Source organism: Perognathus longimembris, chromosome 6, assembly GCF_023159225.1.
Source record: "Perognathus longimembris pacificus isolate PPM17 chromosome 6, ASM2315922v1, whole genome shotgun sequence".
NCBI classification, from domain to species: domain Eukaryota; kingdom Metazoa; phylum Chordata; class Mammalia; order Rodentia; family Heteromyidae; genus Perognathus; species Perognathus longimembris.
The window spans coordinates 6,896,876-6,914,169 of record NC_063166.1 but is presented as its reverse complement, the minus strand read 5'-3'; the positions used below and the strand labels follow the sequence as shown (position 1 = coordinate 6,914,169).

The 17,294-nt window shown below is 53.0% G+C and overlaps 1 protein-coding gene across 3 annotated transcripts in view; it reads left to right on the top strand.

Moving 5' to 3' along the window:
• The first annotated feature begins 3,376 nt into the window (after positions 1-3,376).
• The window catches only part of Abcc10 (ATP binding cassette subfamily C member 10), a 19,002-nt gene continuing 5,084 nt past the window's right edge, over positions 3,377-17,294 (top strand). For 2 of the 3 annotated variants that reach the window (XM_048347716.1, XM_048347714.1), the window contains exons 1-14: positions 3,377-3,678; positions 3,990-4,183; positions 6,292-7,513; positions 7,632-7,859; positions 9,038-9,194; positions 9,360-9,469; positions 11,608-11,687; positions 11,940-12,111; positions 12,959-13,057; positions 13,629-13,818; positions 14,539-14,616; positions 14,977-15,168; positions 15,365-15,518; positions 15,689-15,878. In XM_048347716.1, coding sequence (XP_048203673.1) covers positions 4,023-4,183; positions 6,292-7,513; positions 7,632-7,859; positions 9,038-9,194; positions 9,360-9,469; positions 11,608-11,687; positions 11,940-12,111; positions 12,959-13,057; positions 13,629-13,818; positions 14,539-14,616; positions 14,977-15,168; positions 15,365-15,518; positions 15,689-15,878 — 3,033 coding nt within the window. In that variant the 5' untranslated portion in view covers positions 3,377-3,678; positions 3,990-4,022. Of the gene's footprint in view, positions 3,687-3,989; positions 4,184-6,291; positions 7,514-7,631; positions 7,860-9,037; positions 9,195-9,359; positions 9,470-11,607; positions 11,688-11,939; positions 12,112-12,958; positions 13,058-13,628; positions 13,819-14,538; positions 14,617-14,976; positions 15,169-15,364; positions 15,519-15,688; positions 15,879-17,294 lie in introns of all 3 variants that reach the window. The other variant, XM_048347715.1, reaches the window with a different exon arrangement.

The window sequence follows — 17,294 nt, the reverse complement described above, 5'->3', positions numbered from 1 at the left end:
GTGGTATGAACTGAGACCGGACTAAATCTCATTGGGAGAATTAAAAAGCTGCAAAGTTAGGAGCTTTTACATTTTCTGTCCCACCAGTCATCCCTTCTGATTTGAGGAGAGAGTACTATGTGTTTGTACGTATGGTATACACACTGCTTAGGAATATGGAATTTCTCATTCATATACATTTACTAGGACAATCAATAAGATCATTAAGAAAATAAAGGAAGAATTGGGCATCGGTGGCTCATACCTGTAATCCTAGTTACCCAGGAGGCTGAGAGCTGAGGACTATGGCTCAAAGCCAGCCTAGGCAGGAAAGTCCTTGAAACTCTTATCTCCAATGAACCACCAGAAAGCTGTAAGTGGAGGTATGGCTCAAGTGGTAGTGAGCTAACCTGGAACAAAAAAGCTGAAGGATAGCACTCATGCCCTGAGTTCAACCCCAGGCCTGGTAAAAACAGAGAGATGGGGTGAGGAGAGACAGAAAATCAGGGAAGATAATGGGAGAGGGAAAATGAAAGATGGAGGGTGAATTATTTTAAAATATACTACAACTATGTTTGAACATGGTATAAGGAACCTCAGTGAAGGTTGCTGTCCAGTAGGGGCTTAGGGGCAGTGGAGAAGAGAACACAATAGAGGTTATTCTGAGCAAAACATGAGATATGCACATCTGAAATACCACAGTGAAACACCTTGGTGCAATTAATACACACCAAAATACTGTGCTATATGGAAAAAGTTAGTGTACCCCAGTACTAGGACTTTCAGAGCCTACATGTTACCCCTAAGCTTTTTTGCTTCAGGCTGGTGTTCTGCCCCCTTGAGCCACAGCTCCATTTCCAGCTCTTTGCTGGTTACTTAGAGATGAGTCTTATAGACTTTATTACCAGGGCTGGCTTCAAACTATGATCCTCAGATCTCAGTCTTCCTAGTTCCTAGGATTACAGGCGTGAGTCACCAGTGCCTGGCAATGGTGAAAAAAAATTAACAGATAGTAACAACCATTGGCCAAAATGTGGCATAATTAGAAGCTTTCACACACGGCTGGGGGGATTCTAACATGGTGCTGCACTTTAGAAAATAGTTTGGCAGTTGCAATTAGGTGTAAATATACAGTTACATCCAGAGAGACTCAATATATGATTAGAGTGCTGGAACTTTCAGCCTCACACATCAATCTTTTGAACAAGGGCCTTTGATGAGTTTCCAGATTGATAGACACATCAAGGGTCTTGATTGCACCTTCCCTCACTGTTGGCCCTCTGCGTGTCTTCCCTTTGACTATTCTTCTCTATTAAACCTTAGTAATGGTAAATCAAGCGATTCCTTGAGTGCTGTGGGTCTTTTAGTGAGTTACAGAACCAAAGAGCAGAGATTGGGATCCATTCTGTAGCCAAGCCTAAGAAAAGAGTAACCTGGAACGTGATACTTGGGAATGACATTTAAAGCAGGAGCAGTCTTGTGGGGCTGCACAGACTGGAGGTATATCTGAAACGGATGTGGAATGCCAAATTGATGTGTGAGATCCAAGAGCTTGAGAATCGGTGTTAGAAAAGATTGTGGGGCTGGGGATATGGCCTAGTGGCAAGAGTGCTTGCTTCGTATACATGAGGCCCTGGGTTCAATTCCCCAGCACCACATATACAGAAAATGGCCAGAAGTGGCGCTGTGGCTCAAGTGGCAGAGTGCTAGCCTTGAGCAAAAAGAAGCCAGGGACAGTGCTCAGGCCCTGAGTCCAAGTCCCAGGACTGGCCAAAAAAAAAAAAAAGAAAAGATTGTGGAATCCAGGCACAGTGACATCTTGGAAAGCAGCTCTCAGGAGGCTGAGGCAGGAAGACTATGAGTTTGAGGCCGGCCTGTGGTACACGGTGAGACTTCATCTCAAAAATAAAACAACAACAAATTCAAGCTTGGAGTCATTGGTTCACACCTGTAATCCTAGATGCTCAGGAAGCTGAGACCTGAGGGTTGTGGTTCAAAGCCAGCCTGAGAAGGAAAGTCTTTGAGACTCTCCAATTAATCACCAAAAATCCAGAAGTGGAATGGTAGTTAAGAAGGTAGAGTTCTACCTTTGAGCAAAAAAAACCTAAAGGACAGTATCCTGAGTTCAAATCATTATGCCCTGCCCCATATCATCCATTTAAAAAAGAAATGATTTTTCAAAAATAAACTACAATTTTTGTTTGTATATACCTATTATAAATTTAAAAATAATTTGTTCAAATCAGGACCCAATAAGATCCACATAATTCAACTGGTTAGCATTTGTTTAATGCTTCTTGTAATTAATAGATTCTCTCTCCATGTGTTCCTTTGAGATTATTTTGTCTACAAAAAGGTTGGGGCATTTGTTCTATACAGCTTTTCAAAATCTGACTGTTGCCAGAGTGTGTGTAATGTTGCATCTTTGTAGTATTATTTAACTGTCTGCTATGCTTCAAATAAGTGATTAGATCTAGTGGCTTCCTCAGAATCAGGCTTAGATTTTTGGCACAGAATGTCTGGCTATTTCTGTGAGTTTGCTGCAATTAATAACCATTGCCTGAATGGCCCATTGCGTCGTTAAAGCTTGTGACAGTGGAAAAAGAACTACATTTCTCAAGTTTTCAAAATCGGAACATTCATTGCTGATTCTTAGAAATACCAAGCTTCTATATTAAGACCAAGGAGATACTCATAATTATTTATTAACCTGCTTTTCTCCAGTACCAATACATACCCAGCCAACATATAATAAGATAATGCATATATGTAACTGGTATCATACTGCTAAGCACTGATGGGGCGGGGCAGGGGTGGGGTCAACTCACTATAGTTTATGTTCTTCCCACTTCAAGGCACTTGGCCCACATGACTCTCGACAGTACTTTAGTATGGGTACCACCGTCCTCGTTGCACGGATAAACAGGTGCAAAGAAGTTAGAGAACTTCTTTGGTTATTTTTGTTGTTGTTTTTGTTTTTGCCAGTCCTGGGCCTTGGACTCAGGGCCTGAGCACTGTCCCTGGCTTCTCTTTGCTCAAGGCTAGCACTCTGCCACTTGAGCCACAGCGCCCCTTCTGGCCATTTTCTGCATATGTGGTGCTGGGGAATCGAACCCAGGGCTTCATGTATAAGAGGCAAGCACTCTTGCCAGTAGGCCATATCCCCAGCCCCCTCTCTAACTTCTTTGTAACAACTCTGTAATGAAGGATCTGCAAAGGCACGCTCGTGGCATTATTCCTTCAGTGTTCACAGGCACAGCTGGCGTCTTTAGAGGGTCACAGAGTGCAGTGCACGCACCAGAGCTAGTAACCAGAAAACAGCAGAGGGACTGCTCCACGGGACGGGGCCGGGGGCGGCCACGGACGAGCCACAGGACACTGCGCGGCCGCCGGGCTGGAGAGCGGTGCGCACGCGCGCGGCGCCCGGCAGGGGCGGGGCGACCGGCCCGGTAGAGCCTCCCACCTCCGGGGGGCGCCAGTGAGTCGCCCGGGCTCGCCGATCCGGCCCCGCGGCGGATTGGGTTTCGTACCCTCGGGTCCCTCGGATAGCAAAATTCCGCGCCGGGCAACCTCCTTAGGTTTGCGCTTCCGGATCTCCCGGGGCGGGGAGACCGGAGAGGGGAAACAGAGGCGGCCCGGCCGGTGGCCAGACTCCAGAAGCCGCCCGGCTCTAGGCACCCGAACGTCCTCCATTCCTCCGCCGCGAGGTACCGCGAGAATGGGCGGGGTGTTGCTGGGGGAAGCGGGAGCGCGGAGGGGGGGGGGCCGGACAGGGCTGGAGGGCGGGGCTGGGGAGGGGATGTGGGGAAGCGGGGGAGGGAGGGGGAAGGGACGGGGCTGGGGAGGAGGAGCGGGGGCGGGGCTGGGGAGGAGGAGGGGCGGGGCTGGGGAGGGGCGGGGCGGGGGAGGCGGGGCGGGGGCGGGGCTGGGGAGGGAAGGGGCGGGGCTGGGGAGGGAAGGGAAGGGGCGGGCGCGATCGATCGCCGCTTCCCGCCTCCCCCGCGCCCACTTCTGCCCCCGGCTCCCGCTCAGGTGCGGCGTCCATGGAGCGGTTCCTGGCCCAGCTGTGCGGCACGGACGCCGCGCGGCCGCTCCCGCTGTGGGAAGGGGGCAGCACGGGCCACTGCTTCACCCAGCTGGTGCTCAGCGCCCTGCCCCACGCGCTCCTCGCCGTGCTCAGCGCCTGCCACCTGGGCACCCCGAGGTGGGTAGAGACGGCCGCGCGGCCTCTGTCCGTACTGCACCTGCAGACCTCACCTGCACCCTCCCACTCGTGTCACCACGATCGCGGGGTCCCCGGAGGACAGGAGCAGAATAAAAGCAGAGTGTTGTCAACCTTAAGGCAGCCATGGACATTTTGGGTTTCACATCAATACTGGGAGGGTCGAGCGAACCATGCCCAGCATACTCTTAAAGCCCAGTGCATGGCGGACCTCATCACTAATGTGGAATTTCAGATTCTGTCGTGAATCGGTGGTAAACTTGAGTGAACAGTGTTGTGGGGGGGGAGCTGGGATTGGTGGTTGAGGCCTATAATCCTAGTTACTCAGGAGGCTGGGATCTGAGAATCTCCTTTCGAAGCCAGCCCAGGCAAGAAAGTCCATTAGATTCTTATCTCTAACCAGCAAAAAGCCACAAGTGGAGCTATGGCTCAAGTGGTACCAGCCTTGAGCAAAAAAGCTAAGGATAGTGCACAGACCCTGAGTTCAGGCCTTAGTGTACACACGTACACACACACCCCCAACTCACGTTTACGTTGTAGAGCGAGTTCTTTCCATACAATCTGAGTCTGAAGCACATGTAACTCATTTGAAAGCAGAAGATAGAAAGACCAGCAGAACCCAAACCTTAAGACTTGCTGGGGTTATGACTAAGGTGTAGGTGTTATGCTCACCTTGCTTGTGTAGTTCATTCTTGGATGGTTGCAGATGGCCAGTTAGTCTAGCATAGTCTGACTGCTGAGATGGTAGAAGGGCAGTCTGGTTTCTGACTTGGGGGGGGGGGGCTGGTGGATTAGGGAGTTCGTAAATCTTTCCTTGGACTGGAGAAGCAACAGACTTGCTTGGTCTGGGTGGAATTCTGACTTGTACAAAATTCTGACTTGAGACAAAAAGCTGTCTTTTGGCATTTGACTCATGCAGGACCACGTGCGTGTGTGTGTGTGTGTGCGCACACACACATGTGCATGTGTGCCAGTATTGGGGTTTGAACTCAGGGCCTTGCTATCTATGGCTGGTATGATACTCTATTACTTGAGCCACACCTCTGCTTCTGACTTTTTAAATTTGAGATCAGAATCTGTTTGGTTTGCTTTGAACTGTGATTCTCAGACCTCAGTTTCCCAAGTAGCTAGTATTATAGGCATGAGTTACCAGTGCCCATCTACCTTTTACTTTTTTTTTTTTTTTTTTTTTTTTTTGTTTCTTGGGGTTTTTTTTGCCAGTCCTGGGCCTTGGACTCAGGGCCTGAGCACTGTCCCTGGCTTCTTTTTGCTCAAGGCTAGGACTCTGCCACTTGAGCCACAGCGCCACTTCTGGCCATTTTCTATATATGTGGTGCTGTGGTATCAAACTCAGTGCTTCATGTATGGGAGGCAAGCACTCTTGCCACTAGGCCATATTCCCAGCCTCTACCTTTTACTTTTTAATCAGTGGAAAGATAGTAGAATATTCGAACACCTTGCAAAATGTATGCTCTACTATTAGAGTACAGAAGCTTTACGTAAATCACATGTTTGTGTCATAGGTTTCAGGTGAATTTAAGGGCAATCTCAAATTGATCCTTTTGTAAAATTATCTTTCATTCCTTACTGGTTATCTTTCTTCTTTTTCCTCCTCTTCTCTTCTTCTTTCTCCCTCTTTAAAAAAAAATCTTTTCTTTTTGCTTTTAAATCAAGGCCTCACAATGTAGCTCAGACTTGCCTAGCACCTACATTGTGGGTCAGGTTTGGCTCCCTCCCACAATCCTTCTGCCTCCGTCTCCCATACACTAGAATTACAGGCATATGGCATCGTGTCATGCTGACTTTTTATTTTCTAGTAAGGTTTCATGGTGGGTATAGCCTAGATTCAAAATTGTTAATGCCTGTGGTGAAATCAGAAAGGAACAGGTGGATTAGAAAGTGGATTGGGTAATCTGGGAAGGCCTATTGGGTTTCAGTAAGAAAAAGCCCAGAGTTCCAAAGTAAAGAGGCTTGGGATACAACGTACAAGGCAAAGAAGCAAGTTCATTCCCTGTAGTTAAGCGCATTGTTGGAGGGGTGTGTCTGAGTCCTGAGTGGACCGGGACATGCCTCTTTCCTTTTGTCCCCAGGTCCCCAGATCGCGCCGTACCCTGCAGTCCTGGCTGGCGCCTCAGGCTCTCGGCTTCCTTCCTGCTCTCCATCTTCCCGCTGCTGGACCTCCTTCCGGTTGCTCTGCCACCGGGGGCAGGCCCAGGGCCTCTCTGGCTGGAGGTGCTGGCAGGCTGCGTGGCCGCTGTGGCCTGGGTCACCCACAGCCTGGCCCTGTGGGGGCTGGCTCGTTCCCCTCACGGCCGCTTCCGGGGGCCCTTGGCGCTCGCCCTGGCAGCCTTCCTGCCAACCCCGGCCCTAGTGCTCACCTTGCTGTGGCATTGCCAGCGAGACACGTTTCTTCCCCCGCTTCTCCCAGGGCCCCTGGCCCGCCTGTGCCTCGTCATTGTGCAGCTCGCCGCAGTCTTGGCCTATGCGCTGGGCTGGGCGGCCCCCGGCAGGTCGCGAGAACGCTGGACTGAGGAGCCCTTCTTGTCCTCTGAGGGTCAAGAATCCGAGGTGGCTGAAGATGGGGAGAGTTGGCTGTCACGCTTTTCCTATGCCTGGCTGGCACCGTTGCTCACCCGTGGGGCCCGAGGGGAGCTCCGGCAGCCCCGGGACACGTGCCGTCTTCCCCGAAGGCTGCACCCTGCCCATCTGGCCCGTGCCTTCCAGGCACACTGGCAGGAGGGGGCGCGGCTGTGGCGAGCCCTGTATGGAGCCTTTGGACGGTGCTACCTGGCCCTGGGACTGCTGAAGCTGGTGGGGACCATGCTGGCCTTCTCGGGGCCCCTGCTGCTCTCCCTGTTGGTGGGCTTCCTGGAGGAAGGACGCGAGCCCCTAAGCCATGGTCTGCTCTATGCCCTGGGCCTCGCCAGTGGGGCCGTGCTGAGCGCTGTGTTGCAGAATCAGTACGGGTACGAGGTGCGGAAGGTGACGCTGCAGGCGCGGGGGGCCGTGCTGAGCACCCTGTACCGCAAGACCTTGCAGCTGGGGCCCCGACGCCCTCCCGTGGGCGAGGCCTTGAACCGACTGGGCACCGACTCAGAGCGGTTGCTTAACTTCGCCAGCAGCTTCCACGAGGCCTGGGGCCTGCCCCTGCAGCTGGCCATCACCCTGTACCTGCTGTACCGGCAGGTGGGCTTGGCCTTTGTGTCCGGCCTGCTCTTAGCACTGCTGCTGGTGCCCGTCAACAAAGTGATCGCCACCCGCATCATGGCCAGCAACCAGGAGATGCTACAGCATAAGGATGCCCGGGTTAAGGTGAGGGGCTGCTGGGGTCCCCCCCCCCGCCAGCTGCAGATCCCGCCCAGCACCCGGGCGGAGGAGACACCTGAGCAGCGTCCGCCCTTCACCTTGCCCTCTTATCCCTTGCCTCCAGCTCATGACCGAGCTGCTGAGCGGCATTCGAGTCATCAAGTTCTTCGGATGGGAGCAGGCACTGGGGGCCCAAGTGGAGGCCCGCCGGGCTGGAGAACTGGGACGACTCCGCGTCATCAAATACTTGGATGCAGCCTGTGTGTACCTGTGGGCTGCCCTGCCCGTCGTCATCTCCATAGTCATCTTCATCACCTATGTCCTCCTGGGGCACCAGCTCACTGCCACCAAGGTGAGGGCCGGGAAGGGAGAGAAGAGCGCCCGGACACTGTGGAGGGGAGATGGGGGCTCAGGCCCTCGGTGCTAGGAGGAGGAGGGGAGGGAGCAGCACCACCACCACCACCCCCTTTTTTTTTTTTTGAGATAGGGCGTTGTGATGTAGCCCAAGGTAGCTTTGAACTGGTGTTCAGTCCCTTTATCCTCATTCTAATGGCCTGGCGGTGGGGGGGTGGCAGGGGAGGGGAATCCATGATCTAGTACAGCATCTGTCTGGGACCAGGTGATATCGCCACTCAGAAATGGCGTGGAGCTAGGTGCTGATGGCTTCTGCCTATAATCCTAGCTACTCAGAAGGCTGAGATCAAAGGATCACAGTTTGAAGCCAACCTGGACAGACAAATTTGCAAGACTCTTATCTCCAGTTAGCCAGCTGCAAGCCAGAACAGGAGGTATGGCTCAAGCGGTAGAATACCAGTTGTGAGCTTAAAGAGCCAAGAAAGTGCTTGAGGACTTGAGTTCAAGTCCCAGTAATGGGACACACACACATACATGCACACGCATGCACGTGAAGAAGTTTCAAAGTGAGCTAGGACTGTGTGCTTACCACATTGCAACCTGGGAGCTGGGGTATAGTTTCTTGGTAGAGAGAGTGCTTAGCACATTTGAATCTCTGAACTCCACAAAAAAAATAGAGCCTGGCACCAGTGGCTCACGCCTGTAATCCTAGCTACTTAGCAGGCTGAGATCTAAGAACTATAATTCAAAGCCAGCCCAGGTAGTAAAGCCCATGAGATTCTTATTCCCTATTGCCTGCCCCCCCCCAAAAAAAAACCAAAGGTAGAGATGTGGCTCAAGTGGTAGAGTGTTAGCCTTGAGCACAAAAACTCAGGGACAGCACCCAGGCCCAGAGTTCAAGTCCCAAGATTGGCACACAAACACAAAAAAATGAATTAAATAATAAAATAAATAAGAAGAAATAGTAATCTGGCAAAACTTCTAGAATTTCTAGGATGTCTGTAGTGGCCGCCTTTGCCATTTCTAACCTAGGACTGCCCAACTAGTCCTTCAGGCCTGGTGCTGCCCCAGCAGTGCCTCCTCTGCAGGCCAGCCCGCAGGACTGCCCACGGCTCGCGTGCTCAGGGTGCTCCTGGGCTCTGCGAGGTGCCTCACCCACCTGTCCACTCTGCTTAGGTGTTCACAGCGCTGGCCCTGGTGCACATGCTCATTCTTCCCCTCAACAACTTCCCCTGGGTCATCAACAGCCTCTTGGAGGCCAAAGTGTCTTTGGACCGGATCCAGGATTTCCTTGACCTTCCAAACCACAACCCTCAGACCTACTACAGCTCGGGTAAGAACCTAGCCCAGGTTCAGGAGGGGATGTGGTCCCCCGGGCGCTATGTATATAGATGGTGCCTCAGGAGCAGAGACCCACCTAGTTCTGAGCAGGTGAATGAGTGACAGCAGCTTCATGGTAAATTAGGATCCCAAGGTGATCATTTTTTTCTCGGTTTAGATCCCCCCACAGATCCATCTATAGTATTGGAGCTGAATGAAGCCCTGTTTTCCTGGGAGCCCATGGGAACCAGCCAGAAGACCTTCATCAGTCACCTTGAAGTGAAAAAGGTTCACACGCTGGGAGGGTCCCCCGATAACAAGGGAGAGGGGCCGGGACTGTGGCGAGAATGTGTGGAGGGCCCTGTAGTTCTCCTGGTGGATGGAGTGAGGGGAAGGGTTTGGCAGATAGGTTCCAATCTGAGAAGAGATAACACCTCCCTGAGTCTCCTTCTGCACCCAACTTTTTCAGAGTAGCCCCACTTCTCTCTGGTCATTAAGGCCGCGCACATTCAAATCCAGGCCAGACCAGCCGGAGGAGATCATCTCTTTTTCCAGTGTCCCAAACTGGCTGCCGAGCTCAGAACAGACCTCAGGGCTTATCCAGCACCTCCTCGCCGCCCCCCCCCCGTCTCCCTCCCCCTCCCGCTCATACACTCCGCCTGAGGCCAAGGACCTGGGGGAAAGGCCCAGCAACCCCTTCCAAGAGATTGTGTAAATAGGACCGATGAAGTTCTGTTCAGCCTGATGCAGAGCAATCACCTTGTGAATCATGAATGATATGGCATACACAGCAAGAACAAGGGGAACATTCCTGACAGAAAGGCAACTCCTGTTCACCCCAGTCCTGGTTTTTACTCTTTTGACTTTTTTTTTTTTGTCAGCCATAGGACTTGAACTCAGGGCCTGAGCACTGTCCCCCAGCTCTTTTGCGCCACTCCGGTTTTCTGGTGGTTCATCGGAGCTAAGAGTCTCACAGACTTTTCTGCCCAGGCTGGCTTTGAACCACCACCCTCAGATCTCAGCCTCTTGAGTAGCTAGGATGGCAGGCGTGAGCCACCGGCACGGCCTCCCCTGACCTTTGTCCAACCCCTTACCCCACAGCTCAACCCGGAGTTCTCCAGAGAGAACTGATTTGCCTCCACCAGCCTTTGGCTCACGTTTCTGCTTTAAGCTCTGTTTTGTTTTTCCTCTTAGTTCAGGCAAGACAAGGCTGGAATTTCTCAAAGGAATTTTACTAATGTGTTGGGGCTTATTTTGATATGTCATAGAAACCCACTGGAGCTAGCTTAAGCAAATAAGAATTTGTAATAAGGATACAGAGCTGAATGACCGAATCCAAAGGCAAGAACTCAGCCAGATCTTAGAAACAGGCCAAAACCAGGCCTCAACTTGTAGAGCACTCTGCCTCTGTCTGCTTTTTCTCCTGCATATTTACCTCATTGTCCTGGACCCACACACTCCATTGAGGACTTCCAGGAACCCTCCCACTGGAAGGCTGCAGCCCAGAGAAGAGAAGAGCTGCCCCTGGGGCCCGGGTCCGTAGTTCCAGGGAAAGTCACAGATCTGCCTGGTGCCCACTCCAGCTGAGTCAGCCCCGCAGGCAACACAAGGGCAGCACAGACACACAGACCTGCTGAGTCTCCTGCCTATGTCTAGGGAAAAAAAATGCCCTTTTCGTTAAGTTTTAGCAAGGACTTAGTGTAACAGGGTTCAAGGAGGAATGGGTGGGAGGCATGGCTCAGTTGGTAGAGTGCTAGCCAGTTAGCAAAAAGATCAGGTACTGAGTTTGAGTCCCAGTGTGGGGACCTCCCACCCCCACCCCCCCAAAAAAGAAAAAGAGTCAAAGGAGGGAGGGAAAGTACACCATTAAGGGAAAAGCAGGTACCAGCCCCATAGCTCAAGAGCCAGGCTAAAGAGAACATTTCCTGCTTCCTCTACAGGAAATAGGAGTAAAATTTTTTTCTTTTAGAGCATGCAAGTGGCTTCATGAATTAAGGGAGAACAGGACATTTTAAGTTGCAAATCACATAAATGAGCACCTGCGCAAAGCTCTGCTTTTTAGCCTATGGTGGCAGGAGGTCCAATCCCAAAATCTGGGGGGAGCCTTCTTTCCCGGCTCCCCTCTTCTAGCTGCCTGCCTTCCAGCACGCCTTGGAAGTTCTTAGGCAGTTTCCTTTCCATTCCTCTTGACTAGCCGCTCACCACGCCAAAGCCCCGGGTCCTTGATACGATGGAAACAATTACCCCCTTGAGCACCAGCCTCGAGTCTCTCACTGGGCCCCATTGCCTGTGAGGTGAACTCCCCGGAAGACTAATTCCCAGAGTGAGGCCTCAGTCCAGAGCCTGGAGGGGGTGGGGTGGGTGTTCGCTGCCCGCTCCGTCCTTCCCCTGCATACAGTGGGTGCTTCCTCTCTGGCCCCTCGCAGGGTATGCTGGTGGGCATCGTGGGGAAGGTGGGCTGTGGGAAGAGCTCACTGCTGGCCGCCATCACCGGAGAGCTCCACAGGTAATGACCTCCCATCCCCGGCTCTGCAGGCCCTTGCTTGGGAGAGTTTTCAGTTTAAAGAAGTCATCATCACACATGACTATCACAGTTCTGCAATAGAGTAAGAAGAATGAGGCCAGGCGCTGGTGGGTCCCGCCTGGAATCCTAGCTACGCAGGAGGCTGAGATCTGAGGCTCCCGGGAGGCAAGGGCTGGGCCTGGCGGGGCCCAGTGAGCAGCCGGTCCCCACTCAGCTGGCCTGACTCTCTTGCAGGTTGCATGGGCAGGTGGCAGTGTGGGGACTGTCCGAGGGCTTTGGCCTGGCCACCCAGGAACCCTGGGTCCAGTTTGCCACCATCCGAGACAACATCCTTTTCGGGAAGGCGTTCGATGGCCAGCTGTACACGGAGGTGCTGGAAGCCTGCGCCCTCACTGACGACCTGAGTGTGAGTGTGGAGCCCCGAAGCCCTTCGCCGCTGCTTCCCGTGTGCGCCGGGCGCCGGGGACCGGCCTCACTGGACGGGGGTCATTTCTACTTGGGTACCATTTACCCAGGACTGGCCGTCGGGGCCTCCCGGCTGTCCAGCTGCTTGATCCTCCCTTCACTGAAGGTTCCCACGGGGGCGGGGGATGGCGACTGCGTGTCCCACAGCCCTTGCTAGAGCCCTAGGGCCAGGCAAGGATTCCCAGTGAGGCTTAGCACTCATACCTGGCTCCAGTGCTCACGGGAGAGGTTTTGAGAGAGTCAGAATCTCCTTGGGACATTTGCCAAGCCCATTAGTACCCTTGATGCCCAGTCCAGGTACTAAATTTATCAGAGACTCCCAGATTTTTTTTTCCCAACCTCTGTGTTCCCTTCCAGGACTGTTGTCACTGCCTCTCCTCCCAGATACATGTGGAGCTTTCCTGGGAAGGGAAGCCCTTGGCTTTGACCATGGGGCACCCTGTGTCCATTTGTCATTTGTTTCCACATCCTGTGGGCAAGGTAGTTACTCTGCCTGAGCTTTGGTCTCCTCTGTGAGAAAGAAATAATGCTAACTTCCTAAGCCCCTTGTGGGGTTCACATGTGATAATGCCAGTAGCATGCCAAACACACAGTAAGTGTTCATATTAAATGCTAGGTTTGGTTGGGTTATGGTGTATCTATCTCCTCGGACTTGCCCCAAATGTAAATCTAGTCTCAATCTAGTCCACATTCTCGTGACTTCATCATCTCATTCCTACGAAGGAGTAGCACATAGGGTAAGAGGTGTTTGGGAGCTCTCTGACCACTGGGGGTGCCTGTTCTATCAGATCCTGCCTGCTGGAGACCAGACAGAGGTGGGGGAGAAGGGGGTGACTCTCAGCGGGGGACAGCGGGCCCGCATTGCTCTTGCTCGCGCTGTCTACCAGGTAAGTGAAAGGGGGATGGGGCAGGCACCAGTCGCTCACGCCTGTCATCCTAGCTATCCAATAGGCTGAGATCTGAGGATCAAGGTTCAAAGCCAACCCAGGCAAGAAAGTCTATGAGACTCTTATCTCCAACTAACCACCAGAAAACTGAAAGTGGTGGCGTTGCTCAGGTGGTAGAGCACTAGCCTTGAGCTAAAAGGCTCAGGGACAGCACCCAGGCCCAGAGTTCAAGCCCCATGACTGGGAAAAAAAGAAAAGAGGCGGGGGGTGCCGGGGAGTCAGGCTAGGGATGCAGAGACAGTCCAGAGCCTTGGGAGCTTGACTAGGGGATGGGACTCTTTCCTTCCCTTCCCCCTTTTGTAGATCCCAGGTAGAATTAAAGGCCTGGGACCCAACAAAGCACTAGGCTTCGGGCTCTGGCCTTAGAAAATCAGAAGCAAGTCCATCCTCAGATCTCACATCCTTCCCTATTGCTTTAGAGACATTTGCACCTGTCTTGTGAGTCTCAGGGAGCCTCTGAAACCAGCCAGAGGACCTGGGCCTGGTAATTTCCCATCTCCTCTTTCCCCAGGAGAAGGCTCTTTATCTGCTGGACGACCCTCTAGCTGCCGTGGATGCAGACGTGGCCAGGCACCTGCTACACAGGTGCATTCTGGGCGTTCTGGGCCACACGACACGGCTGCTTTGCACCCACCGCATTGAGTATCTGGAGAGGGCCGACGTGGTGCTGCTGATGGAGGCTGGGCGCCTTGTCCGTGCTGGTAATGTGGGCCTAGAGTTTGGCCGGAAGAGGGATTCATCTTCCTGGGTGTGACAAGAAAGCAAGCTGGGTGGATGGATTGTCAGGTGCAGAGTCTGCCACCCCTTCCCTGCATGACTGGACCCCGGCCTCACCTCCCCCTGCCTGCACAGAACGGGCGTGAGGAAATGGGATCGGTGGGAGGAAGAGCACTCGTGAAATCCCAGCAGGCGTGGGACGTGGAGCTTTATGATTGGGTGCTCTTAAGAACTCAGACAAGCCAGCATTTCAGAGAACAAGCTGATGACCTCGGAGAAGAGAGCGCAGTCAGGTGTAGAGCCGCCTTTTCACAAAGAAAACAAAACCCCCTGCAGGATTAGGATTATTATCCAGAAGGAAGTGACCACCTGCAAATTCTCTGGGAAGCAGGAAGAAATGGGGCTCCATCCGATTACCAGGAACAGGGTGTGAGCAACTGAGCAAAGCTTTGCGTCCCTGTGAAGGGCAACTCTAGAAGGGTGCTCCCTCCTGGCGGCCGAGCTCCTTTGTCCATCTGCTGAGTCCAGGTGCAGAGGGGTGGACTTGATGGGTCCTGCTCAGTGTATGGGAAGCCACGGCAAACTCCTGCCAGGCTAGGTCAGAGAGGAAGGTCTAGGAAGAGGAGGTGGGATTTCACACCCACCCATAAAGGCTTGGTGTAGACCCACAACCGCCCTCTCTGACCTCCCTTCCTACCTTCCAGGGCCTCCCTCTGAGATTCTGCCATTGGTACAAGCTGCCCCCAAAGACTGGGCTGAGGATGGACAAGAACCTCATTCAGGTATGGCCCAGAAGTGGGAAGAAGGGGCTCTAGGGGGTGGGGAGAGATAGGATCTGACTGCCCTTGAATTTATTATGGCCTAGAGTTCACAATCCCTCTGCTGCCGCCTGCTGAGCACTGGGATTATAGGTGTGTGCTCTTACACCTGGCTAACGTTGTCTTGTGTTGTTGTTATTGAACTCAGAGCCTTGCACATGCTAGGCAAGTACCACTGAGCTACATCCCCAGCCCTAGGGTCTCGCTTTCCACCACCACGCCCTAGACATTGAAAACAAAAACATTTCCTGCTCCTCTGAAGCACTCACTTTCAACCACCGTGGTCCAAGCTTACAGTCCTCTGTGGCCTCCCAATTCTCGCAGCCAAGGCCCAGTCAGTACAGAACCCAGAGAAAACAGAGGGGCTGGAGGTGGAGCAGAGCACATCTGGCCGCCTGCGACTGGACGAGAGCAAGAAGGCGGGCGCCGTGGCCTGGCATGTGTACCGAGCCTACTGGAGGGCCGTGGGCCGGAGCATGGCCCTCGCCATCCTCTTCTCCCTGCTCCTCATGCAAGGTGCGTGTGTCCCTGGAGTCGCTGCGTGGCCCAGAGCCTCACCAAGCATGGGGACCGAAGGCACGCCCTTCTGGGAGAGTTCCAGGAGCCGGAGTGCCCCTCAGCCATCTTGTAGGGGGAGGCAGAAGGAGAGAACAAGAACCGGGGGCAGGGGTAAAGTTTGTCTGCCTCACAACTTCCTCCTTCCCGTCTCCAGCCACGCGCAACGCTGCCGACTGGTGGCTCTCCTACTGGGTCTCTCAGCTCCAGGCAGCCAGAAATGGCTCCCAGGAGGTGCCAGCCCCCGCCCGCCCCGGCTCCACCGGCCTCCTGTCCGCACAGCTGCTTCTCTTCTCACCTGGAAGCCTCTAGTGAGTGGCCAGGGCGGGAGCAGTGCACTCAGAGTGGCCTTAGGGGAAGGAGGAAGGGCTGGGGTCTGTGTCTTCAGGGGTGTGTGGTAGGGAGTGGCCGTCTCAGGGAGGGAAGGGACCCCTGAGTGGCCCTTCTTTTGATTACCCACAGCCTCCTCCCTACCACCCAGCACCCCGGTGTTCCCACTGCCCAAAGCTGCTCCCAATGGCTCCTCAGACATCCGCTTCTACCTCACCGTGTACGCGACCATCGCTGGCGTCAACTCCATCTGCACCCTCCTCCGGGCAGTGCTTTTTGCTGCCGGTACTCTCCATGCAGCCGCCACCCTGCACCGCCGCCTGCTGCATCGAGTCCTTCTGGTGAGGGGCTGGGCAGGGGCACCCTTCGTCCCGGGCCTTCCCAGTACAGGGGCCCAAGCCCCCGGGGGTTACATAGCCCCTTACAAGATGGGGCATCTTGTGACAGCCTCCGAGACCCAGACAATATGACGATTTAGGTGTGTAGTTTTTCGTGTCTATAGAATGGACAGATAAGAGAACACTCCTGGGGCTGGGAATATGGCCTAGTGGCAAGAGTGCTTGCCTCGTATACATGAAGCCCTGGGTTCGATTCCCCAGCACCACATATATAGAAAACGGCCAGAAGTGGCGCTGTGGCTCAAGTGGCAGAGTGCTAGCCTTGAGCAACAAGAAGCCAGGGACAGTGCTCAGGCCCTGAGTTCAAGGCCCAGGACCGGCAAAATAATAATAATAATAATAGTAATAAGAGAACACTCCTGAGAGTTTGATCAGTTTTAGACTAAAGGTATCCTTTTCTGTTTCTTATTCTTTTTTAAGTTTTTTTGTGTCAGTCCTGGGACTTGAACTCAGAGGCTGGGCTCTGTCCCTGAGTTTTTTAGTTTGTTTGTTTGCTAAAGGCTAGTGCCCTACGGCTTGAGCCGCAGGTCCACTTCTGGCTTTTTTGGTGGTTAATTGGAGACAAGAGCATCGTAGACTTTCCTGTGTGGGCTGGCTTTGAACCATGATCTTCAGCGCTCAGCCACCTGAGTAGCTAGGATTGCAGGCGTGAGCCACTGGCACCAGGCATTGTTTCTTATTCTTTATCCGCTTTTACTCTCATACCCTGTTTGACAAGCAACCTTCCCTGACAAGCAACCATTCTAACGAAGTGCGGTTTAATTTGTATCCTTTGTGTGTCTTTTTGCAAAATGCCTATTTGGTGTATTTTTAGTTTGTATAAATGATACTGTTAGAGCTCACATTCCCTTTCTTACAGCCTCTATTTCTGGCTGTTTTTAAGATCCCTCCTTGTTGCAGGGTGTCTATCTAGTCTTTGGCTCTCCACACATACCTATTACGAGGATTAAATTAATTAGCACATGGCAAGTGCTTAGGATAACACCTTGCACCCTCTGAGTGCTCACTCCGCAGTTACTACAGATGCTGTTCTTATTGCAGAGCGCTTTGTTATCTGTTGTTAGGGTCTCACAGTAACCCTGTGAGCTGGGTGCTCATGGCCCCATGAGACGAGGAAACGGAGGCACTACATGAACAATGGCTAGTTCTGTGGAGAGCCAGTCTGTGAACTGTGAACTGCCTGTCAGAGAGCAACTGTCCACTATTTTGTCTCCCCTCTGGGAGCCAAGGAGGGCACACCAGCCCCTCCCCTATTACTGAAGGAATTCATTGCTCATAAGTTGGCCTTAGGAAATCCTCCAGAAGATTATTTGACCTAGTGCTCTGCCCTGCGATGAGCCTATTCCAAAAGTAAAGGCA